The sequence below is a fragment of the Emydura macquarii genome, unplaced genomic scaffold, assembly GCF_026122565.2.
Source record: "Emydura macquarii macquarii isolate MOO-44397 ecotype Brisbane River unplaced genomic scaffold, CSIRO-AGI_Emac_v2 contig_2897, whole genome shotgun sequence".
In the NCBI taxonomy this organism is placed as follows: domain Eukaryota; kingdom Metazoa; phylum Chordata; order Testudines; family Chelidae; genus Emydura; species Emydura macquarii.
Window position 1 is genome coordinate 52,392,570 of NW_027133034.1, and position 25,605 is coordinate 52,418,174.

The 25,605-nt window shown below is 37.1% G+C and overlaps 1 protein-coding gene across 1 annotated transcript in view; it reads right to left on the reverse strand.

Annotated features, from left to right (window-relative positions):
• Positions 1–425: 425 nt before the first annotated feature.
• The window catches only part of PIK3R1 (phosphoinositide-3-kinase regulatory subunit 1), a 72,636-nt gene continuing 47,456 nt past the window's right edge, over positions 426–25,605 (reverse strand). Inside the window, 11 exon segments of the mRNA XM_067568702.1 lie at positions 426–4,847; positions 5,377–5,547; positions 9,078–9,146; positions 9,243–9,419; positions 9,658–9,800; positions 10,746–10,871; positions 11,380–11,560; positions 11,685–11,783; positions 12,504–12,606; positions 24,377–24,456; positions 24,643–24,844. Of these exon segments, the coding sequence (XP_067424803.1) occupies positions 4,658–4,847; positions 5,377–5,547; positions 9,078–9,146; positions 9,243–9,419; positions 9,658–9,800; positions 10,746–10,871; positions 11,380–11,560; positions 11,685–11,783; positions 12,504–12,606; positions 24,377–24,456; positions 24,643–24,844 (1,541 nt within the window). The 3' untranslated portion in view covers positions 426–4,657.

The window sequence follows — 25,605 nt, forward strand, 5'->3', positions numbered from 1 at the left end:
TTGTATTCATGCTGCTAAGTTAAATTTGGATACAGAAGGTGAAATTCTGGCCCCATTGAAGTCAATGGCAAAACTCCCATCAACTTCAGTGGAGCCAGGATTACACGTAGTCTAAAGGTATAGGGAACAGGCCTGTAAGTTGTTAACATTACACTGATTTTGCAGTATCACTGATTTAAGTAACAATCATTTTTGGTGTTTTACGCACAAGACTACTTCAGAGCTATTCCGTGGCTACTGTCAGTTCAGTAAGATAGCTTATCATTTATACTCATTTTCAGTTATCCTAACTAGTTCCTTTCACCAATATGCACCTTCAATTCTCCTTTATAAAGTGGGGAACAAGCACACTGTAGGAGTCAATGATGTAACCTGTTCAAGTAACTTCTCAAAAAGTCCTTATTGAGGCCTCGATTAGTCAAATGCAGTTTCAAAACAACCTTTATTCGTTTGAAGACCTAGTACAATTTTTAAAGCAACTTAAAAACAAGACACAGCTCCATCAAATCTATAGCTTGAACAAAATTTCAAGGAGGCACATTTTTATTATTGCCTTGTAAAGGCAATTTACAACCCATCTTACCCTCCATCTCCTCCAAGACCATTTTTTAAACAAAGTAATTTTAATGTTTTAAAGACACTTAACAGAACAGAGCTTTATTTTTTAAAACAAGAATACAAAAAATAGCAGCATCTTGGGCAGCTAATGCAGTCTCTTAGGGACAAGTGCAATGTAACTTTATCGACTCTCACAGCCGGTCCAGTCTTCTATTATAGTAATAGTTCGGGGGTTTTCTTTTTGTTTTTTTTCCAGAATGTTGCATTTTGGAACCTTGTCCCATGGGAGGCATTGTGCTTTGAGCTGCCCGTTTCTAAAGTGACCCTGAAGAAAAACAATATCAGGATTCACTTTCCCAACTGAATACCATGCATAGCAAAAGCACTGCGTTATAACCAGCTGAAGTTTTCCCAATTAGAAGCATCGGAAGGATTTCCCAAGCATTATAGTTCATTGCCAATTACAAGACAAAGCCACTGCTTTTCTACAAAACAGTTTACATTAAACAGAAGATTTGGCTTTACAGATTGTTTCAAAGGTAAATGAACCAACCAGATGAGTTAGTTGTTTTTAAAAACAGAACTACATAATCTTCTTACTTTATTTGGAAACAACTTTCACCGAAAACGGTTTGTGTGTGTGTTTATTTTTAAACAAAGAAATTAGTGACAACATTGCTTGATTCAGCAAAATAACTGTTTGGTGAAGATGAACCTAGATTATGATCCATTCACAAACACACACCCCCCAAAGCCAAGATTCAGTTTAAAGAAACAATAACTTGCTTTCTCTCACTTTTCTTGTGGTCATGTGAACATCTACCATTCAGCAGCCTTGCAAAAGTACTGCTGCAGCTCAGAGACTTAAGTATTAAAAAAACGTAATCATATTAGATGGAAAAGTTACATCTGAATAGAAATGGACATTAAAAGCACCGTGTTTCTTCAGTTATATCAACATACCTTTGTTTCATGTTCATATGAAGTTTTAGTTTCCAGGTATTTTTAAAGCTGGTTTAGTTCAACCAAAGTGAGTGGATTGTACAATATATGATGGGTATAAAACTCAGCAACCAAAAAGGTGTTTGGCAAAGCTGCAGTACTGTACAAAAGAGAAATTCCCCTCTATGCAGAGTCCACACATAGCCTAGGCACCACATCAAACCAACTAAAGCCCTATTTTGAGGGTTTAAATGACCCTTAAGTAGTGCATAGACTTTGTGCAGGCTGAATTTCACCTTAAGATGCCTTAATGAAAAATCTTCTTAGCTTTGTGCTTGTTTGTCCTTGTTTGTGCAAGAAAAACCAGGGGCCTGATTCTCTCACACACACACTAGTTTTTCTCCACCATAAGCACAGATCCTCAGGTGGTGTAAATTGGCCTACCACCACTGAATGGAGCTACACCAATTTATCCCAGCTAAGAACTGGACCCACTAACTTCTGTGGCAGTGAGAGGAAAGTCAGGTCCCAAATGTCTAATCACTCCATCCTCCTCTGAAAAGTGTTTTAAGTGACATATCAATCTATGTTCTATACACATTTTGCCTAAAGAAAATAAATTTAATACTTTGCCTCCAACATGTTTAACATTTTAATTATTTTATCCTTAGAAGTATATTTTGACATACTATGAAGGTTGCTTAACTGCTGTATATAGGATGGATTTGGATTTTGAGCATTACAGAATGATATTAAAACCAGAATAATTGGTGAAATAAAGGAAGGCATTTCAAAAACAAATCCGGATTGTCTTACTCTGAGATGCCTGCCTGGGAGGGAGAGATGAACTGTAGGCTTGTATAACTGGAAAAAGGTTCAGCATGAATTTGAAAGTGATAATTGCCCAAATACATTAATGGTGGTTGAGTTTTGCTCCCTGATATGTGAAAAATTAGGTTCTAGTAAGATAAAATACATTCCACAGAAAAGCAAAATCAATAGGCTAAAAAACAAACAAAATAAAAACAAAAACCTCACAGCATCAGAAATGAAGAGGTAATGTAGAATAAACCACAGGTGACAAACTAATTGCCTAACAGTATTTCCAAAAGGTAAAGATTTCTAAATAAGTACTTATACTTAAGAGATGTAGATTTCTGAAAGGGGGCAATAATCAGAGAACTCAATGGGATTTATTCCTTCCATTCTGCATGCAACTAACTCCCTTTAACAATGGGTGTTACACTTGTAGTTCAAGGGAAAGACAAATTCACATCTTCACCTAGACTAAAAATTTTCATGATTCCTCTCAGACATCATTGCCCTATTAATCTGTAAAATATGAAGTAGCAGCATGAATGTATCCAATGTTGTGAGTGGATAACCATTCACCAGAAGCACAGAGTGAACAACTCTTTACAATTTGGGTTAGTGGGACACTGACATCCTTTGTTTCTTTAACTAAATGTAATAGAAATCCCGTAACTCTTTAGTACCTGAAATTTTAAAGTTGCCCTTTTAAGTGGCATCACCTTTCAGTATATAAGTTTGTGAAAATAACAAAAGTTAATTATGGAAAGCCTAATAATGTTAAAAAAGCAAGGTTTTCCCATCTTATTTTACTTTATCTTGCACACTATTGTTCAGAACAAAACTTGGAGGTCTTTTTAGAGCCATACAAAAACAAACACAATTTTAGAGAAACTTCTTACATATGAAATGAAAGGTATCTTGCCATACTGACAAAAAGTCTACCATGGTAGGTCAAGATGCTGGATTCTTTTTTTATGATGAAAAGTCTATGTGGATTAAGCTTGAAATCCAAACCGACTAGTATCCAGTTTTTTCATTTGTTCTTCTACAGTAACCCTCAGAAGGGGATGCACTTTTTTTGTTCTTCCAAATACAAGGACAAATCAGGACTGAAGTCCAAAATGCTTTAAAAAGCAAATATAGCGTGGTACCATATCTAAAGATATCCTTGAAACAATATTGTTAGACTCAGTAATGTTCATATATTTTTATTGAATAAAGCAGCTTTGAAGCTTATCAGGCACTGCCCAACAAAATATTTAGTCAAAAAAAAAAAAAAAAAAGGAACTTTTAGCCTTGAGATAGCATCTCAATATTCTATACAAGGAAAAAGTGTAAAATGTTCATAGTTTTAATTCTGAAGCCAACTTTTACTGGCATCCTGTACATTTCTTTAAAAAAAAAAAAAAAAAAAACCACCAACACAAAAACCCCCGAACAAAATGAAAATGAATATTAACAAAAAATAATACTCAGGAAAAACATTTTCAAGCAATAGAAAAACAGAAAAAAAGCTTATCCTGTAGGTATATTTGAAAGAGAAATATAACCAAAAGAAAATTCAGTATTGCATAGCACTGTCTAAGGATTCAGCTTTCAGCAAACAGAAAAGAGAAAATAGAAGTTTGGTATTGATAATTTCCATTGATGATAGTTAGTCATCCACTATGTACATTTTTACATACTGTATGCCATTGAAAGTCCCATTTTCTTCAGTCTTAAATATGTTCTTAAAACAGGTTTTTAAACGTCTAAACAAAACACTTCCTGGCACTTTGCTACTACATCATTTCCTCTGAACAACATACTGTAACTGAAGTCTTTTTAAAGTGTCCCTTATAAGTGAAAGTGCCATTCTGCTACATATCATTCATCAGGAAACGAAAATCCACAATGCTCTGTGTCTGGATCCATTGAATACAGCAACACCAAGTCTGAACCTGGTCATGACCGAGAAATTCCATTAACAGAATTACACAGACCTGTTGCCCCTTAGGTCGGCAGCATTCCACATTCTAGCTGGTAAAGCTTCAAAGAGATCATAAACAAGCACCATGGTTAAAGGCCTCTATGTCCCTGCAGGGAGATAGGTATAGCATTTCTCTCTCTTGCTGTGTTTTTCTTTTCTCAATAAAAAAGCACTTTAGATTAGAAACATACATTCACAGTTTAATACTGTGATCTCTCCCACTGCAGTTGTCAAGAAAGCTCTAGTCCCATCTGAAGACAGACAGCTTAGATACTGCAGCTGAAATTCATGAATCAGGCTGAAAGGAACCTTCTCTCTCCAGAGGCCTCAGTGTTGTTGATTTTTTGTTTGTTTTAAAACAGAGTATTAAGGTCTTCATCGCCTCTGTTGTGCATATACTGGGTAGGCTAGTGTGACATTGAGAGAGTCATTGTGCTGCACGAGTGATGTGTGTTGGTAATGTAGCACCAGTTCTTTAAGAGAGTTGTACAAGTTATATGGCTCTGCAAATCCATACCCAGTAGGGGTTTTGTTTATGACACAGTGCTTCACTTCTCCATCTACCCTAAAGGAAAAAAAAAAAAAAAAAACCAGAAAGGTTTTTAATTTGTCAAGAAAGTCAAGTATATATGTTTAAAAGCAAGCTAGAAAACAGTGAATTGATAGTAAATATTAAAATGTTGGTAAATATACAGAATGACAGTATTCTACATCAGAATAATTCCATACATCTTAAATCTAACCAGACATCTCAGTGTGTCATGCTTTACACCCTGTTTTAGTAGACAGAAGGCACAAAGAATTTAGTGGATCCACAGCCGGGTAGTTCCATGCTGTTATTCTCCCCCTTCTCCATGAGGTCTATCTGTGGGAACTTCACAGGGCTGAACTGTGCAGAAGGGAGAGGAGCAGCAATGAGGGCAGATGATCCTATGCCTGACAGCCCAATCCTAAACCTGCTGAAGTCAATGGGATCAGGCCCTAACAGGATATCTGCTCATTGCCCAGGTTAACTGCTTATTAGCAATGAATTTTTTTAAAACTCATTGTCACCCCTATACTTTACAAACAATGCAAAAAATCAGGATACATACACAACAGAGCAGGCATAGCAGCCTTGTTTGCTGCTCTCCCGCACAAGGAATGTTCCATCCCGTTTTCCCCGCAGCAGATTTTCAGCTTGGCTTCTGTTGATATTGCCCACATTCCACGTTCGCTCATCATGATGGGGCAAGTCCTCATCATCTTCCACCATGGAATATTGGCTGTACAAATATGAAAAGGATAATCATAAAAATGTAGGGCTGGTAGGGACTTTGAGAAGTCATCAAGTCCAGGCCTCAAACACAGCCTTTGAACCCAGGATCTCTCACACCCAAAGCGAGAATCACATGCCTACACCAACAAGCGACATTCAGTAGTGTTACGGAGAAGAAACTAGGTACAGGCAACTAGACTTGAAAAACCCACTAGTAGGAAGGAGAGTACAGGGGCCGAAGCCAGATAATTCTTCTGACTATAAGCTTTCATGTAAAAATAAAATGTTATTTCTAGCATTTTTCTAGCAGTATTGTGAAAATACCCTTATAAGTCTGAAAGAAATGTAAATGGAGGCAGTGTTATCTTCCTGCGTTTTCAGAGAGTGCTTCAGTTGCTGCTCATAATCTTGGCAAGCAACAAGCTCAAGAAAATGAACAGCACTTGGAGTCAGTTACATTGCTGATGATCAAAACTCTGGTCAGCAGTGAAACGGTCAATAATCATATCAACTTTATGCTGCCGTTTGGGAAAGTTATGCACAAAAGCAGAGACAAGCATTTGAATTATTCATTTTGGGAAATGGACCCAAAAAATAAAAGGTGCATGGAAAGGGCAGAATAATAGCTGCAAACAGGGGTTTCTAAGAAAGGTACAGGATAGAGGCTCTTCACTCCCCATGCTTTCCTGCAATCAGAATACAGAAAGTCTCTCTCTCTTTCATCAGCCACGTGGGATGGAATTTCATAGTTATTCAAACTACTCTAGATAGATGAAGCCTCCAACCAGGGTCAAAGGACAATCCCTTGACAGAAAACAAGCAGCTGGAGACTCTGGAGAAGTGGAATAGTGCTCTCCCACCACTAGCACAGGTGTGGCTGTCAGCCTGCATTAGTGGGCCTCTCCAAATTTGTTTTTCCGTATACTTTCGGCTAATAGAGTTAGACCTCTGGCTAGTAGGTATCTGATCATTTTTTCAAGCATTGAGTAAATGTGGCTTCTCATTCATCCCTGATTCTTTGATTCTAGTTAGCCTCAATCTGTGCTACAAACATCAGTTTCCATTGTTGGAATTCAGTTTCTTTGGAAGGTTTTGGTGTTTCTCACTTCATAATGAACATCAAGCTACCTCCCTAACCTTCCACGCCCCACTGCCCTTATTTGTATTTCTACACTCTAACTCCAGCCATCTCCTAGACAGAGTGACCTCAGCTGTGTATTTATGCTCATTTTCAATGTTTATTTTGGCTATATTATAACTCCAGAGAACAATCTGAATGCAGTCAGCAGAAATCTGAGCAGAAATCAGATGGCTCATTAACAAGGAAAAACACAAAATTAAAAAAAATAAATAAAGCTATTTTTAAAAAGTTTCATTTATTATTTGGATCCTATGTTCCCAAACTGGGGTCTTGCCTGCACTAGCCTTATTTTGGAGAAATCTTCAATTAGCTCTAGCATTAAGAATAGAATCATAGAACCACAGGGTCAGAAGGGACCGCAACGGTCATCAAGACTAACTAGCCCCCTGCTAAGATGCAGGACTTGCTGTGTCTAAACCATCCAAGACAAATGGCTATCCAGCCTCTTCTTGAAATCCTCCACTGAAGGAACTTCCATAACATCCCTAGGTAGTTTGTTCCATTGTCCTACTGTTCTTACACTTACAACATTTAGGAAGTTTTTCCTGAAATTTATTCTAAATCTGCTATGCTACAGTTTGAACCCATTGCCTCTTGACTTGTCCTGTGGCAAGAGAGAACAATTTTTCTCCATCTTTTTTATGACAGTCATTCAAGTATTTGAAGACCACTATCATGTCCCCCCTTAATCTCCTCTTTTCCAAACTAAACATACCCAGTTCCTTCAGTCTTTGGTCATATGGCTTGCATATCATTCCTTTGATCATCTTTATTGCTCGCCTTTGGATTCTTTCCAATTTCTCTACATCCTTTTATACATTGGTGATCAAAATTGGACACAGTACTCCACTGAGGCCTAACCAGAACCAAGTAGAGCAGTACTATCACCTCCTCTTATGACATGCATGCTATGCCTCTGTTAATACAATCCAAAATTTCATTTGGTTTTTTTTTATTTTGTTTTTTTGCAACAGTCTTACACTGTTGACTCATGTTGCGTTTGTGATCCACCACAATTCCCAGATTCTTCTCAGTAGTGCTGCTGTTGCCAAGCCAGTTATCCCCTATTCTGTATCTGTATATTTGTTTTTTCTTTCCTAAATTTAGCACTTTACATTTGTCTTTGTTGAATTTCATTTTGTTGTCTATAGCCCAGTTCTCCAATTTATCAAGGTCCTTTCAAATTTAAGTTCTATCCCCTGAAGTGTTTGCAACCTCCCTGCCTTCGTGTCATCTGCAAATTTGATCAGTATGCTCTCTATTTCTACATCCAGGTCATTGATAAAGATGTTAAACAACACCCAGATCAGGTCCCTGCAGAACTCGACTTGAGATCTCCTTCCAATCAGACATCATTCCATTAAGACTTCCTCTTGGTTTTCAATTATTTAACCAATTACGTATCTGCACTTTGGTACAGAATTCTTGTAATAGCAATGATGGGAGGGTTAAAGGAGACTGGGGATCTACATTTGTACCATCTTATCTTCTACCTGCACTCAGAAAGGTTAAACCACACAGTTGTAAAAATGCCTGTGCCCTGTCTATCCAATGCTTCCACAATTGCCAATCCCAGTGGAGCTGCACCAGTTCTAGAGCATAAGAAAAGCCAAATCACTATTTAAGACAAAGCTAGAGTACAACCATACTAAACCACACCACAGACCCTGCTGCTACTACCATTGACCAAGAAAGGCAGTAAAGAAGGCAAAGACAGGAAGCAATACAGATTGATAATGTTAATAGGACATGAATTTGATTGACATCCCTTCTCACATTCAGTTATAATTTTTTTAAAAACTATTGATTCATGAAGTTACTGTTTGCATTCTTCTGTTGGTTTAAAAGGGAAACTAGAATCCCTCACTATATCCAATTCACATAGGCTGGCATACTCAAAAGTTACATGATCAACACTTTTCACCCAGGATCTCTGTGCGGTATCTCCAGTGCCTAAGAGCCTGTCATCAGAATTTCTCAGAATATTTTATAAAGGTTAATTCAGCTACATAATGCCCCTCTGAGGTATTGATATCATATGACCCCCATTTTACAGACAGGCGCAGCGAGGGTGGAGGCTAAGCAACTTGCTCAAGTTCAAGTCTCTCAAGAGGTTGGCGATGGAGTCAGAAGCAGAACCCAGAACCCTCCATTCCAGTTCTTTACTATAGCCACCTGACCATCTACCTCTCTTAGGTATCTATAGAAGAGCAAAGGATTAGACCAGAGCCCTTGCTAATACTCTCAGTAAAACAGACTGTCATGTCCAAAACAGCTATGCCCATAACACTGTGCTGTGCCTGAGACTCTTCCTACAGTCACTGAACTAGACACACAAACTCATTACTGTGTAAAATTATTTGATTTCAGGAATATTCAGTTCCTTAAATACTTACTCTTCTGTATTTTCATTGCCCAGCCATTCATTTAACTTCTTTTGCCGAACACCTTTTTGAGTCAACCACCTGGAAAATAATTAAAAATAGGCTTATACATTTTTATTAACAAAATTTGGATATTATGGGAAAATTAAATTCTTCATAATTCATAAATGTACTTACATTAAGTACTGATCTCTTGTCTTTCTCAGCTGTATAAGATCTGGCTTAATGCTGTTCATACGTTTGTCAATCTCTCTATACTCAGCTGCTTGCTTCTTTAAATCCTCTTCTAGTCTACGTCTGCTGTCCACAATTTCACTTATTCGAGACTTCAACTTCTCATAATTGTGCATAATTCTGAAGAGAAGAACTAGTTTTGTTATACTTTGTTAGATCATAATCCAGGGTTTCCTATTTTCACTTGTGAACATCTAAGACAACATTTATTTTTCAAAATTCAGTTGCAAAATTTGCAAGCTGTAACCCACTGCATTTCAGATTTATTCCCTTAATGTTCCTTCTTCTGTATGGAACATGTATTTTTTATTTTGTCTAAATCATATACATTTTAAAACAGATAAGCACTGGTACTAACCTTTGTATTTCTTTTTCATTTCCTTCCCGTTTAAACTTTTCAATGTACTCTTTGCTGTATCTTTCCTGTGTCTGGCACTGCTCTTCAAATATTTTTATTGTTTCATTAAATGCTTCGATAGCTGTTCTTTTCATTTGAATTTCCTGAAAATAAAGTAATCATCATTATGGTCCCTATAAAACTTCAGGGATGATTTAATGGCCTATATTTCTGGAAAGGTTTAAGTTATCTTGTAGCAAAATGATTGTATATCCCTAAAGCAGCATATGTGTTGTCTGTAGACCCTTCCAATATATGAAAAGCAAGCCTTGTACAACTGGATACAGTGACGCTGCTTTCCAAGAAAGGCAATGACCATGCACAGAATTACCTACTACATTTGTGTTATATATTAGTTTTATTTTTGCAACTGGAGCCTTTTGACACTGCCCGACACTTTACCCTTTGTACCCCTCGAGGTATAGTTGGGATTCTTGAATACTAAGCTGATATCAGTGATTACTTGATGTTTCACCCACACTCCCAGTACGATTCAAAATTCCCATCCGTTAGGTATGTTTCTTGCAGGTTCCAGAAGGCACAGTGTTCATTCTGAACTATAAAACAGGGCCCTTCCCTAGCATTCCCAGCTTCTGCTAATTACTAGTTAAGATGGGAAGAGTGGAGGTTGCTGTTCATTCCTGCATTGTGTCTAGCTGCCACACCCACACACTATACATTTTGTACGTGATACTTTTCTCTCGAAAGAAATTCTAAGGTATTGTGGTAATTTGCATTTGTGCCTTTAAGGCATAGGGGGCAAGACCCTAAAAATGGTCAGTATGCAGACCTGTTGCCAACCTAAAAGGAATTCTGCATGTGGAGTTTTTGCAAGAGTGAGTCCCAACCTATGGTTATATTGTGTAGAGAGTAATGGCCCAGACATGAGTAAATGATTGCAACATAGTAAACTATTACATCAAGCAACTTTTGTCTTTTAAAAGAAAAGAAAAAAGTGCCTCAAAGTTAACATTAGCGATTTATATCAATGTCCTAAAATCAAATAAGAAGTCTTGCACTCTACAAGCCTTGCTTCAAAGATAACTCACCTGAGATGTTCTGGTGTAATCTTCATAGAGTCTGTCATATTCTCGACTCTTTTCTTGGAACTGAGTGTTATATTCATGTAATTTCTTTCCCACTGCTTCAATACTGTCCTCTTTCACCACTTGATCCTGGGAGGATAAGCAGAAGGAAATATATCAAATAAAGAAACCGTTACACAGTATGAATTTTCATAATAAAATTGTTTAACAAAAAAGGTGACCATTATAGGGAAATACAATATAACTTGACATTCCTCTTACAATATGGAGAAGAGAGATGCTGAATTCATATACTATGCACAATTAGAAATGAAATTAAGCACAAAAGGCAATTTTGTACTGCAAGCACGGAGCATTATGCTGAAAATGATATATTGCATCATTAATAATTTTGATATTTAACCTGCTAAGTTTATTTCTTAGTGAGTTATCTAAAGTATTTGAAGTTTATATTATGGATGTGCAATTTGTAGAATTTATTTTCTTGTCTTTTTTTTTTTTTTTTTTTTTAAGTCTTAGATACAGTTTATTCTTATCTCAAATATTAACTGAGGTGAGTTTCTCCATATTGACTGGCTCCTCACACTAATAACTTTTCTGGGCATAAGCAGAATAAAAAGAGAATAAAAAGTGTTACCTGCTGATACTTGGATACTGGATAAAGTAATTTTACATCCAGTTTAGGATTATACTGGGCTAGAGACTCATTCCGGTAGTGGTTTATTAGCTCGACCACAGAGTTGAAAGTTAATGGGTCGGAAAAGCCATACTTCCCATCTCGATGAAATATTTTGATTAATTTGTTATTTCCTCCTTTCCTGTAAATAAAGTTTGGAAAACAGTCAGCCATACTTCAGATGCTTTTGCCTAAAGAAAGTAGCATTTTTAAATGCAGCTCTGTAAGAATAAATTCCAATATCAGAATCTAGTTAAGTATCTTACCTTAGTGTAAGTGTGTAGTCTCCATGCATTTTGGTAGACGCATCTCGTACCAAAAAGGTACCATCAGCAGTGTCACGAAGCTTCTCATTTACTTCTTCCCTAAAATGAAAGCAAAAGTAACCAATGATTTTTAACTACCCATTACTCATTTCCTTGCTGTTATCTATCATTTCTCCCTCAATCTTACTTAAAACAGAAATACATCTTTGGGTTTGTTTTTTTGTTTTTTTTTTGTGGGAAAGGGGAGGGGGGGGGGGAGGGGTCAGCCTTCTCTACATCCATAAGAACATTACATTCATTTCATAGTTCTACTGCTGAACAAATGGAATATAAAAATGCTGTACCCAATACCCTCCCACTGCTGGGACAGATTTATATTTATGCAAAGTTCTTCCTACTTGTTCATACAAGCCTGCACAATTGGAGAATCCAGTGGCAGTTTACTGTACCTATATATAGTAAGGTTAAAATGTTGCTTATATACAGCTTATTAACATAACAGTACTGTGCCTCAGAGTTCTGGTCTTGGATGCAAGAAAGGGGAAAAATGCTGGTTCTCAGTGCTATCCTTTCATGCTAGTGTTTAATATAAAGGTCTTAAAATAATAGAACAATTTCCAAAGAATTATATTTTTGGACATACTGCACTCTAACTAACTATCAATCACTGTTTAGTCATCTTTGGAACAAAACCATCTCTGGTATGTTTGTTTTGGAAAATGTTCTGAAAATGGTTCTTAATACTACAGTAATTCTTCTGTAGTTAAGTAAAATACAAAGAGAATATAGCAAATACATACATGCCATTTGCTACCTTACCTTGAGATATCTCCCCAGTACCATTCAGCATCTTGTAAAGACATGTTGTTATTCATACCGTTGTTAATTACAGTATTAGGTTTTGGTGGCTTAGGAGGCAGTGCTGCAGAAGAGGGGGAAAAAAAGTTGTTTGTAGCCAAGCTGCAAAGTAAACAGTACATGCCCCACAATTCTAATTTGTGCTATGATTTATAACAATCATTATGTCAAAAGAAAACTAAAATGATTGCAAAACCCAGGTTTCCATTATTGGCAGTCTTTGAAAGATACCAAATAAATCAGGATGTTTTACTGGAAACAAAACTTAATTACACCATAAGGATGTAGTATTCCAAAAGATGTACGTTAGTTACTGAAGAATATATTTCAAGCAAAGCACAAACAAGAACACCACCAACAGCAGAGGAAAAACAAACAAACAGACAGACAGACAAAAAAAAAAACGCAGCAGCATTTTTAGGCAAAAATGTCTAAACTAAAGTTTGTTTCATCTCCTATAGCAAACGTCCATCTTGAGATAATTATAAATAACAAAAAATGTCAAGTTTCCTTTTTATTTTTCTCCCATTTAAACATCCAAAACGAATTTTGCTCCTTTCTTGTACAAGAGCTGCTGTGGGTAATAAAAGCAGCAAAACCACAGCAATACTGTATGTTTTAGGAGGAGGAATTGACTTTTTCTGATCCTCAGCATTTTGTACAAAGACCACTTTAAGGAACCCATCTGTGACCCAAATATCCCTAATGTTAATCTTAGTATTCGACAGGATAAATTGAGTTCCAAATGCCAAGACTGATTAAAAACCACATCCCCTTTTCTCAATGTCAAAGCTGCATACGTATACCAGTAGGTGCCAGAAAAAGAGACTGCAGCATTTCTGACTTACTAGCTAGGAGGACAATATTGGAAAAAGGATTAAAAATGAAAAAAGGTTTTTAGTTCTACAATAAATTGGTCATGTATATTGTCTATGTACATGATTGTATGTATAAGATGCTTGGCTGCAATAGACAATGTTTTTATAATTATAAAGAGTATCATGATCACATAATTCGAATACCATATGACTTAAATGATATAAAGTCAGGAATTAAGTTATTGTTAGATTTTAAAATGTTTTCCCCAAGACTATCCTGCATACGGATGTGTAATCACTGTATCAGGAAATACAAGTGTTTTTATAGGATCTCTCGTCAGTCATAATGTAGAGCAGAAACAACAAAAATAAAATTAAAAACGATGCAACATTTTTAGTATATACTAAACAGAACTAGGATTACACACAAGAGAATAAAATCAAAACTGAAACACCTGAATTCAATTCAATTCTAATTAAATAAGCAAAAAGGTATTTACTACAGGCTATGATTCTAATTGCTACTTTTATGCATTAAAACCACAATTTAATTCCAATTTATGAATAAAATAATGTGCATCAATGACAAAGTAAGCAAATCCTAAACATCTAATGTGGATTTTGCAGCAGCTGTCATAAAGATCAAAATGAACTAGGCTTCTCCAATAACACTGCAGTATTACCTGGTGGATCCATTTCTATGTAAAACATCAAGTCTGTGCCACAATTTATATCTGCCTTAGGATATTCTATATCCAGTTCTTCCATATTCCACACAGTGTTGTACATTTGTATGAGTTTCACTGAGCAAAGCTCAGTTATAAGAAAAAAGAATCAGGCTCTCTTTGTAATGGTGTCTTGGAATTCATTTTAAAACCTAGAAGGGGCTGCACTGTAACCTATTACATCATAATCCTCAGCCAATCATGTCAAAATAATGTCACCAGACCACTCCTGTTTCATCATTTTGTTCTACACTAATCTTAAAACAATTTCAGTTTCAGAAAGAATCTACATTTAAACAGAACTGAAATATATGAAATGTTGTTATACACAGAAAGACTGAGTATGTTCCCCTTACACTGACTTTTCCATTTTATTTTTCTGACTCTTTGCAGCATGGTACATTCCACTGCTGGCAGGTTGACAAAGGCTGATATGCTGCAGCATGTAGCTTCCCCCCCCCCTTTCCCCTAAATATATATATTATATATAGAGAGAGAGGGATCTGTGTTTACAGACAGGCAGGTTACTTCTCAGTTTCAACAGCCTACTCAGTTATCTCAAGACTACCATTCCAGATCTTTTATAAGCCTTTGCACCTACTTTGCATATAAAAAGGGGGGAGAAATCATGCACTCCAAATATGTAATGGAGCACAAATTACATTTCTACACAGTGCAGTTTAAAATTATTTTAAATGGTCACAATGCCCTGATACACTTGATATTAAATAAAATACATTAAAGAGATGCCTTGTTTCCTTATCGTTCTGTAGTGCAATACAATTGCTAAACATTTTCAATTAATTAATTTTGAAAGCCAGAAATAAAATATTGCAATCTTATACTATAGGTATTAACGAGGGTTTGGGTTGTTTTTTTTAAACCAGTGCAGTAAATCAAACTAAGCAAAATCCTGAAAAATGACTCTTCTGAACATACAAAGTCTGTCTGTCAGAACAGAAGATTTAGTTTGCCTTTTCCCATTGTTTCTCTGCCCTGCTCTCATCGCTTACCCTGTTAGTTATTTTCTGAAAGCAAGAGCCATTTTCATTTTCTTCTTTATATATTTGACTTGATATCATCAAAAGCCTCCTGCTATTCAGAAATATTCCTTCTCAACCATACTTGATATGAAAAAAGATTCTTTGACCATTATTCTCTCAGCCACCTCTAAAGAATACTATTAACCCAGCAGTGGGGTACTATGCATAGCACTTATGAATACTTTAATATTCGGTACTGTCTATCTAGGCAGAAAACTAGATACCAAAAATATAAGTAACTGGCACAATTATCAATGCAGTCATCTTTTGACTGATGTATAGCTAATATGTGCACATATTACACAAATACTTGTTATATACTTTAAAAGGAATAAAATTATTGGCATCTCCTAAATATTGCACCCACATCCCGACCCCAACTATCCCACAGTAGTTTTATCCTAACATGTAAGAAAATGGCTACAGTACTCACGTCATCAATACTTGGACATGCTAGTTTGCCTACACATGCTCATGTTTAAACTCCTCTTGAAGTAGCCCTCCTCTCTTACACATTTAGGTAGAAAAGCACAAAGATTAGTTCTATTTGCATAGGGCAAAAGGATACTTAAGATGCTCCCTGACACAAGTCCAAACACTGAACTCGAGGGTTTAGTCCACCTGCCACTCAAAACAGTTGAACTGCCATCGTACGTTACTTAATTTAGGTTATGAGAGATTTCCTATAAAGAATATATTGCTACATTTAGTCAAATAGGAGATTAGTATGATTTTTATTTAAATTTCCAACAAAAAGTGCTGTCAGGAAAAAAACAAAAAAAACCAACAACTAATTCTCCTCAGGTTTTTTTTTTTTTTTTTTTTTTTTACCATTGGCCAAATTCTGGACACTTGTAAAATCAGGTTACTGCTCAGCTCAAACTAGTCTAGCTTGCTGTGACACCATATGGCAAACCAGAACAGGCAAGACACAGACAGACCGGTGATTTTCCACTGCCCCGACTTAATCTGGATAGGTATTGACTTTACTCAGGCACATTATGATTAGTGATCAATTATAAGTACTGAAATATATACTCCCATACTTCCACCAGGGGTTGGGGGGAAAATGCATAAACATTCAAAACACTTACTTTGTACATTATGCATTGCAAATGCTCGCCCCTGTAATACTTGTATCCAACAACCTGAAAAGTTCAGATAACAATTCTTTCACACAGAAAAATCTTTTCAAAAATGTCTTTGTTAGGAAACTTCTCTGAATGAATTAGGTGGACAGTTCTGCAAAGACACTCTGTGCTTTCCAATTAACACTCCATAAAATCCACTAGGAAGAGCTGTAACAGTCCGAAAATCCAAGCCCGCTCTCCTATTCTAAACAAATTAAACTTCAGTGCTGTGCAGAAGGTATCCACACATTCTGGTTCATCATTAAAGAGAACAGGATTTTAGTACTGTAAAAAAAAAAAAAAAAAAAAAAAAAAAACTCAGTAGCTTGCACGTCTCTCTCAGATAAAGATCTCAGCTTCATGATTAACTTGGGCAGGTTCAAATATTTGCTGAGCCAGGGATTTCAGATGGAGGAGGGGAAGCCAGAGTCAAAGTAAAAGTTGTCATCAGCTAACAAATGGCCAATGCAGGAGTAACTTTCTCATTTTGCCAAGTAAATGAGAAGACCATTGAAAGTGGATTTAAAATAGTCTCTGTAACAGGCTGCTCAATGCAGTATTAAAGCAACCGAAACTCAAGAAAAGCACTAGGAGCAGCCAAATACAGGAAGTGGCCGAGTTAGTTCAGAAAAAAATAGAATCAAAGGCTTCCTTGTAAAGTTCTGTACCTCTCAGAACAGCCCAGTGCAAAAGTAGCTTGTTTGCATGCACCACACCACCTCCCACACACTTACAGGACCACAACTACAGGTGTTGCTTGAAGACATTTAGAACGAATTTCTCAACTGTTTAGTCAGATGAATAGAGAGACAAGGTGGGTGAGGTCATATCTTTTATTGGACCAACCTCTGCTGGTGAGAGAGACAAGCTTTCAAACACATACAGCCTGAAGATGAGCTCTGGGTAGCTCGAAAGCTTGTCTCTCTCACCAACAAAAGCTGGTCCAATAAAAGATATGACCTCACCCACCTTGTCTCTCTAATATCCTGGGACCACATGGCTACATCAACACTACGTAGTCAGATTAATATCAATGTAACCACTAGACAGACACATGTCTGTGCCATCCCGGGTGTTTCCGAATACCTGATGCATGTTCTGTTCATTACTTAGTGAGACTAAGGTGGCTTCATGGGCACATGCTGCAGGGAGGTGAATGGGTCAAATCAATCTTCCTTGTTTCAGCATCAGGTGGGGTATGCATGCTTGGTGAGGGAAGGAAGAGGGAATTAAAGAGTCAGTTTCCCCCTTCACTTAAATGGCTTCACTCCTTTACCTTCAATAGTGAAGATGGTTAAGTAACCACTTCAATCCTTACATGGAAGGAAACCAAGAGTAAGCGAAGGAAGAATCTGCCTCCTGAAGGGACAGACTTAAGACTTCCTGTTTCCTTTACCATGCATAACTAGCATTTCTCCTAAGTCGCTGCGTTCCTTGGGATCAATTTGTGTTCCTCTGTGTGTTCGTCTAAACTACTACTACAACCCCAACTCCTGTCCCCCAAACCAAAAAGCAAAACAAAAACAAAAAATACACACAGACACCCAAAGTAGACAGAAACACCCTCCCTCCCCCCCCATTTATGTGACTTTTAGTTAATTTTCCAATTAAGTGCTTTCATCTACAACAGTTCCTCGCTTTTGTTGTTTTTTTTCCTTTTGCCTGCTAAACAATTGCCAATTTTTACTTGTCCTTTGAAGCAGTCTTGTCTGGAAACAACACGGCATATTTCACACTTGGATGGTAATCTGTCTTTCTGTACTAATGATCAAACACAGTGAGAGAACAGAAAAACCTAGGTTTTGGCAGTAATTGATATGCACCCTAGTGCAGGATTTTTAAAAAAATATCTAGCCAGTATGATTTATTAAACTGTGCTGTAGAAGACTCCGAGTTTAGGAGTAATCAGAGAAGTCCTGAGCGTAGAGCTGGCACAGACTGTTCACCTGCTGGAGATAACACTTTCCCTTTTCAAGCAGCGCGGGGTGTGTGTGTGTGTGTGTGTGTGTGTGTGTGAGGAGGAAGTACAGCATACATCACACAATTGCATCAGCTGGGCACAGTACACTATGGTATTCCCAAAGGCGATCTGAGGGGGAGGAACAAAAGCCAAACCAACACTGTAATTAGCCCACAGACAATGAGGTGCAGCTGTTAGTGCATTTCCACAGTGAAATTTCAAGTCCAATTTTTGTTTAGGCCCTAATGACCCATGCAAAAATGAATTCCCACCCATCCCCACACGAGATTCAGGTGTGTGTGTGTCAACATGAATATATGCACACATGCATTTGTGCACGACTGCAGCATCTGAGACCTTACTTCGCTTTACAAATTCTGTCACTTCTACTGGTGTGCAATTTTTGTTATCAAACATATAGCTTTTGCAACTGCTGAAAGATCAGATTTCATACTTATTCTTATTACATGATTGCTGCTACTTAAAGTGGTTTGCACCTAAGACATAACCTGTAGGAAACAGGACAGAGTATTGGCTGTAGCTGAGTGATGTATAGTTAATTGGTATATATTTGTTACAATACAGCACATGTGGTTTTACCAATAATTACAAGGCATTGCCAAACATAAGCACTACATATTGTCAAAATGTAAACAAGAGAACCTTGTTAACTAATCTCCAGCCCTGGCAACACAATGTATTTTGACTTAGTTAAATTAGGTGTAAACCTCATGATTTTTATTAGCTTAGAAGGGGAGCCCTCTGCTGGATGAAAAATAGAATGTGCAACAGCTGTAATTGAGAACAGTCAAAACATTCTTAGCATAGGCCACAATATTCACATGTATTAACATTTACTAAATAGCGTTGAATTATGAGAAATGTTAGGCTAAATCTGTGACACTGCATGTAAAGTGTTAACAACTGATAATGTTCTTTGATTTGTTTTGTACCACAACACACTACAATACAGTTACGAACTAGGGAACAGATCCTGCACCAATGGAGTCAGTGGAAGCTTTGGCATGGATTTCAATGGGAACAGGAGTAAGCCATATATTTTCCTGTTCTGCTTATTACTCCACTAAACTCACTGGAAACAACTAGCGTCAGTTACCGCTTCGGTATATTCCATAACATTTAAGCTGGAAATCTCTCTTAATGCATTTACAGCTCAAAAGGCAGAGAATTTGTCTCTCAGCTTTGCTTGGAACTTAGCATCGCACACCACCAACCAAAGTTTCAGCAAGTGACAAAGTTTGTGTATAAAACAGAAGTGTAAAATAGTCTCATTACCTCATTTGTTCTTACCTCTGACCCTATAAAAAAAGTAAAATCTGACATTTCACAACAAAATCTGTAACATTTGTCACAGGAGACATCTTTCACAAATTGGGATAATAGCCTAGACAGAAAAGCCAATGTCATTGATGGGGGACAAGGTGGGTGAAGTAATAGGTTTTATTAGACCAACTTCTGAGACAAACTTTCCAGCTTACAGAGATCTCTTTTATTGTGTAAGCTCAAAACCAACAGAAGTTGGTCGATTAATAAATATCAACTCACTCACCTTGACTCTCTAATATCCTGGGACAAACACCACTACCATTACATGGCTAACATCATTCATGACTCTTAAAACTGAACTGAAAAATCAGTTGGCTTCTTTACCTGAAGGAATTTATAGACCGAAGTCCTAAATACTCCTTTAAAATATGTTTATGTAAAAGGACAAGTTCCTCGATATTTTTTAAACTACACTATTTTTAAGATACTTTTCCTTCTAGCACTGTTGTTTCACAGGGAACATATAAAGAACACACACCTTTTTTCTGATGTTATGCCATCAATTCAATGTCAAAAAACTCCCAGTGACTTGAACAGGAGTAGAAGCAATCTCTCCCCTCCCTCCCCTTTTTATACGTTTGTTTAGCTGATCAAGTTTGGATGTTAAAAAATGCACAAAAATTTGTTTATATACTAACTCCAATCAGGTAAAAGACTGATTAGCTACACAGAACTAGAGAAGGACAAGGTAATGCAGAAAATGGAACTGGTCAATAATTATTTAAACCATCAGCCATTTTTTCTAATCCCTCTGCTCCTGTAACATTACTTTTTCTTCATAGGATTACAAAAGATACTGAAAAAAAGTGTCTCACTGTAATACATTTTTATGTGGGGTTAAACTGTGTTCTCAGTTCATGAACAAAACGTTCTAGGTTTGGGGTTAGACATATTGGCAGAGTAAAGGTCAATGCACAGTTGTGCTAAAAAAAGCAAACAAATAAAAACCAAACACGGGCTAGGAAAAAACCAAGTTTTTGCCTTAGGATGTTCATTATATAACCCAGATGAAAAGCTGCACATGACTCAATTTAACATACAAGTCCCTTTTTCTCACTTCCAATGGTTGCACGGAGAGAAAGTTTGCATTAAAAACCCAAGTAATTAAAACACCTGCATCCTGTATATGGCACCGCTAAAATTCACACACCTCATTTTATACAGGTATTTCTCTCCAGGTTGGAGAGTGATTGTTTTTGTCTTTCTGTCTGTCTTTCTTTCCAATCACTTTTTTAAGAAGTCACTCTTTTTTAAAAAGTAAGAATTTTTTTTAAAGTCTTTCCATTTCTCAGCTTTGAAAATCTTTTCCCTAGGAGTTGTCACAAACTGCTCTAGACCAGCAATAAGCTTGTGGAAAGTTGCCTTTCACTTTTTTAGAAATCATCCTTTATTTTAATATCTTGCAACATCCGTGGTTGAAGATCAAGCCAGTGATGTGCAATATAGTTATGAATCAGGCTCTCTAACATGAATATTTTGCAACATACCAGATATTAGAAATTAATTTTGACAGTGGATTTTGCATCTTGTACATAGGCTTCACGTGTGCAATTTTTAGACTTTAGTTATGACGCAATGTACTCTAAACTATCTGGAAATGACAGCCTTTCCATCCAGAAGGAAAAATGTCCACCAAATTAAAGGAATACAATCAAAAGGACAGGGATGCTTTTTGTAAGCGTCATCCAAAACATCACATACATAAACCCCAGTTTATTGTACTTTTGTCTGGTAGAACATTTTACATTATGTAGGGCTTATATGGCATTGGGAGCCAGCCTTGTCAAAATTAAGATGTCAACATTAAAACCCCTACAAGTTGCAAATTCCCCTCCCCACTTATAACCATTGCAATTCAGTTAGTGTCAAGATGTTTGTAAAGCAATGAAAGTCAAAATTCTCTAACTTGGCTGCCTAAATTATACGAAGGGTCAAATTTTCATAAAAGCTCAGCTCTGATTTAAAACCTAAAGGTAGTGACCACTGAGAACAATAGGGAACTGCTGAGCACTTTTGAAAAATTTTCCCTAAATCTTCTATGGTAGCTGTGGGGACTCAGCACTTCTAAATTAATGACTTGATTTTTCAGGAGCCCAAACACAGATTTGGATCCTGAACCCGCAAAGATTTACTTACACGCTTAACTTCTGAAAAATATTCAGCTGTGTAAAGTTAAGCACAAGCATTAACTTTCCAGGAGCAGGACCAAAAGGAACTAACCAGAGGCTGACACGTTTGAAAGTTTTGGCCTAAACCTTTTGGCTATATATTAATGGATGTGCAGATGTTATATTGAACTGGAGAACAGTGCACAGTATGCCAGTTACTACACAGATTATCCCTTTGCCGGGTCTGGACTTTGAAACATACAGATAAGAATGGAAGTTATAACAACAGATTCTACCAAAACGCAGAATTAAAACCTAGTAGGCAGGGCTGAATTAACACATGGGCAAATTAGGCATGTGCCTAGAGCCCACATTCACGCGGAGACCCAAACTTACAGGATGCAGTCCTTCTTCTGCTCCTCTCTGTCCTAGCAAGGGGACACCAACCACACACAGCTGCACCATCTGCCCCAGCACTGCAACCCTAATCCTGACCCGATGTTGAGAGGAGGCACGGGGAGGAAGCCGGAAAGCAAGTCCCAACCTGCATTCAGCCTGCTGTGGAAGGTCCTGACTTGGAGCTGGGCCTGGCTTCCTGCTCCTGGTATTGCAACCTGGCATGCTGAGTGAGTCACTGCGCTGCTCAGGTTTGGCTTGGCTGCTTCTCCAGCATAAAGGTGGGGTGACCAGGCCAAACCTGAGGAGTGCTGTGACCCTGCGCGCTAGGTTACAAATCACTCACTCAAATCAACTAGGGATGGGCCAAACCTGAATGGCACTGTGACCTTTTGTGCCAGGTTACAAAATGTGGGGCGGGGAGCTAGGTCCAGTTCCACAGCACAGAACCCATCGTCGTGGGATGAGTGCAGGGGCTTGCTCTCTAACCCTTCCCCCAGCCTTCCCTCTGAAGTGGCCTTAGAAAAGTGTATGTTTGCCTAGGGCCCAATGATGGGTTAATCCGGCCATGCTAATAGGACCTCCAAGATTAGTATTTCCATCCCAAAATACAAGTTACCTCAAAAGAATTTTTTAAAAACTATCTAATAATTTGATGAAAGTCACTCTAGCATCAATCCCTAGGCATGTGCTTCTTCAAGTGTTCTAGCATAAATATACAATTGTCTCAGGATAATTAGTCTCCCTGTCTCCTGTCAGTTCTCCTAACATTGACACCCTTTTCTATTACATTGCAAGAGTATCATAGCTAATCACTCAGTGCAACAAAGAGGTCTAACTAACTGCAATCTAAGATACTTCCACTTTTTTTACTCTCTAGCATGTTTTAAACCCACCAGCCTTTCAGTTTCTGGAGCTGCAAAAGATTGTATTTCTAAAGAACTTGCACACTTATTAACCTTTTAGTGCCAGCCCATTCTATTTGTGCTTCCAAGTCTTCTGAACATCATGGGATTTCATTATGTATTTTACTTTTCAAGACTTATAATGTGTGGCAAAAAAAAAAATGTTCTTTAATCCATTACATGCAATATGCAGATCTGCAGCACAATACGGCAAGCAGTTCTTAAATTTTTGAGCCCTTTCATTTAGTTTTAGGTACCCTTTTTCCACTGAAGTTTGTACTCAGTTTTTTTTAATGCATCCCCCCCCCCACTCCAAATATCCACAAACAGGTTTTTATAAGACACTATGGAAAAAGTGTATGGTGGGTTTGGAAGATAGCTTGTTCCAACACTCTGAGAAATCTGCATCAGCTCTTCCAATTCTTATCCAATCCTGCAAAACCTTACTGATATTATCTCTCTATTGTACTTTGGGACCAGTTAGAGAGGAACACTAAAACATGGATGAAGCTCTGTTCACGGCGGTAATTTCTTTGTTAAAGTATCCCTTGATAATAAGTAGTAAAATGGATTACTGTAAACCGAAGCTTGCAGCTCCTCTATATCAATACGTACTTGCTTTGCTGAAGCGAAAAAGTCACGTTGCACAGCAGCATAAGTTCCTTTGCACAAGTCTAGCAACACTGCCTCACCCATACTAAGAAAAGGAGGAACACTTAATTTCAAACACAATCTGTTGCATAACCTAGTGCTAACGTTTGCTTTTGGTTGAATGAACTGAGTGCTAGCACAGACAGTAGAAACCATGTCAACTAGCTATCTTGAACCAGTTTTGATTCTGCCTGCATTAATGAGAATGTGGATTTTGACTGACAAATCTTTCCACACACCTGGCTGAAAAAAGCACATAGCTAAACAGAGGATCAAATCCTGAGTTCTTTAGTCAGTCCTCACTGGGCACAAGTTCTTTTGAGGAAATATGTCTAGAAAGGATTGAGCGAGAGCTGAGAAAAGAGTTCAGAATTTTCCCATTTTTAATAGTAAGAAGTATAAAGGTACATATATACTTCTTCACAAGTAAGTAACATTCATGATTTTTCATGCAATGTTCAATAAAAAGCAATACAAATTCTAAGGCTAGGAAAAAAATCTGCACAAATTATTCACTGCAAAATTATTTCAGAGTAAAGGACAGTTCCTTGAAAACAAGTTAACTTCTGCTGCATATCTACTTACTTACTTCCATAATTATATTACTTTAATACACTGCTTCTTCATTGAGCTTACTTAATTTAAAGAAAATAATAATGGACACTTAATGGCCACCAAACTGAATTTTGAACTATTTAAAAATCATCCATGGCCAATTGCTTTTTAAAATCCAAACTTTGATTTTTTTTACCTGGTACAGGCTGTCTCTCATTCCATTCACTTGTGATTAAAACTTCTAGGATTTTTACGAGGTGTTCGGCATTATCAGAGCTGAAAGACATTAATTATATAATAAGAGAGGAAAAAATGTAAAAGCTTACATTAATGCCTTTTGAAAAGTAATGCATAGATAACAGCATGAACACTCGTCTTATACAGTAACTTATTAACTTTTCTGTATTACAAAGCCACATATTATGGTTACAATATACTAGATAATCAAGATGTCTCACATACCTTCCTAACTGGAATTTGAAAAGCAGAGGGCTGAAAATTTCAGCTAAGGATCTTGCATTCAAAAGATTTTTGCTGGAGGTTTGACAAAGTCTGAAGAAATGTTTGAGCAAATATTGTAGAGTAAGCCAATATTGGTGAGGTATATTTGGAGACCTGATGAGTTTCTTCAGCAACTGAGCATATTCGTCTGAGCTCTGCACTTCTGCAAGCAAACACAGACAAGTCTCTTGATATCAGAGCAGGAACATTCAACAAGTAAAAATAAAATCATTACATGGTTCCCTGAGAAGTATCGATTTTACAGAAAAAGTATTCTGTCCTTCACCAGAACCCAGGCTCTTGTTTCTTCTTTTGCAAAAGTGAAAAACTCAAGTGACAGAAGAAAACAACTATATAAAAGTAAAATGGAAACAGAACATTCGTTTGGTAAAAACCACAATATGTGCAGTGCATACTGGTAGAAGTCTGTCTTGTGTTTAGCGTTACACGCGATTGGGTAATTCTGAGATGCAGGAGATAAGAATCACAGGTGCTTTCCTAATTTTGAAGGTTACCAGCCACAATGTCTGTCCCTAGAACATGCGACAGTACTAGGCCCATATGCTGAAAGTTGTAAACTGTACTGTCTGAAATGACCACTGCTGAAGATGAACCTTATATTCACATATTTATTGCTCCGTATTCCATATCTGCCAATGGACCTCACAGAACACTGTGTTCTCTTCTAATAAGTTTACTTTGCCAGCACTGATAAAAGGTTAACAATTAGCTCTTTCTGCACACAGATAAGTCCTTGATTTTTTTTAACCAGTACTTGAACAGTCATTCTTACTTACTAAATGCATCAAGCTTTGTAATATCTCACAATTTTCATTATTTTTATATTGCTAGGTAATTTCAGCAGCTTTTTATCAAAACCAGCTAATATATAAATGAGAAAAAAAACTTTTTTTTATGATCACT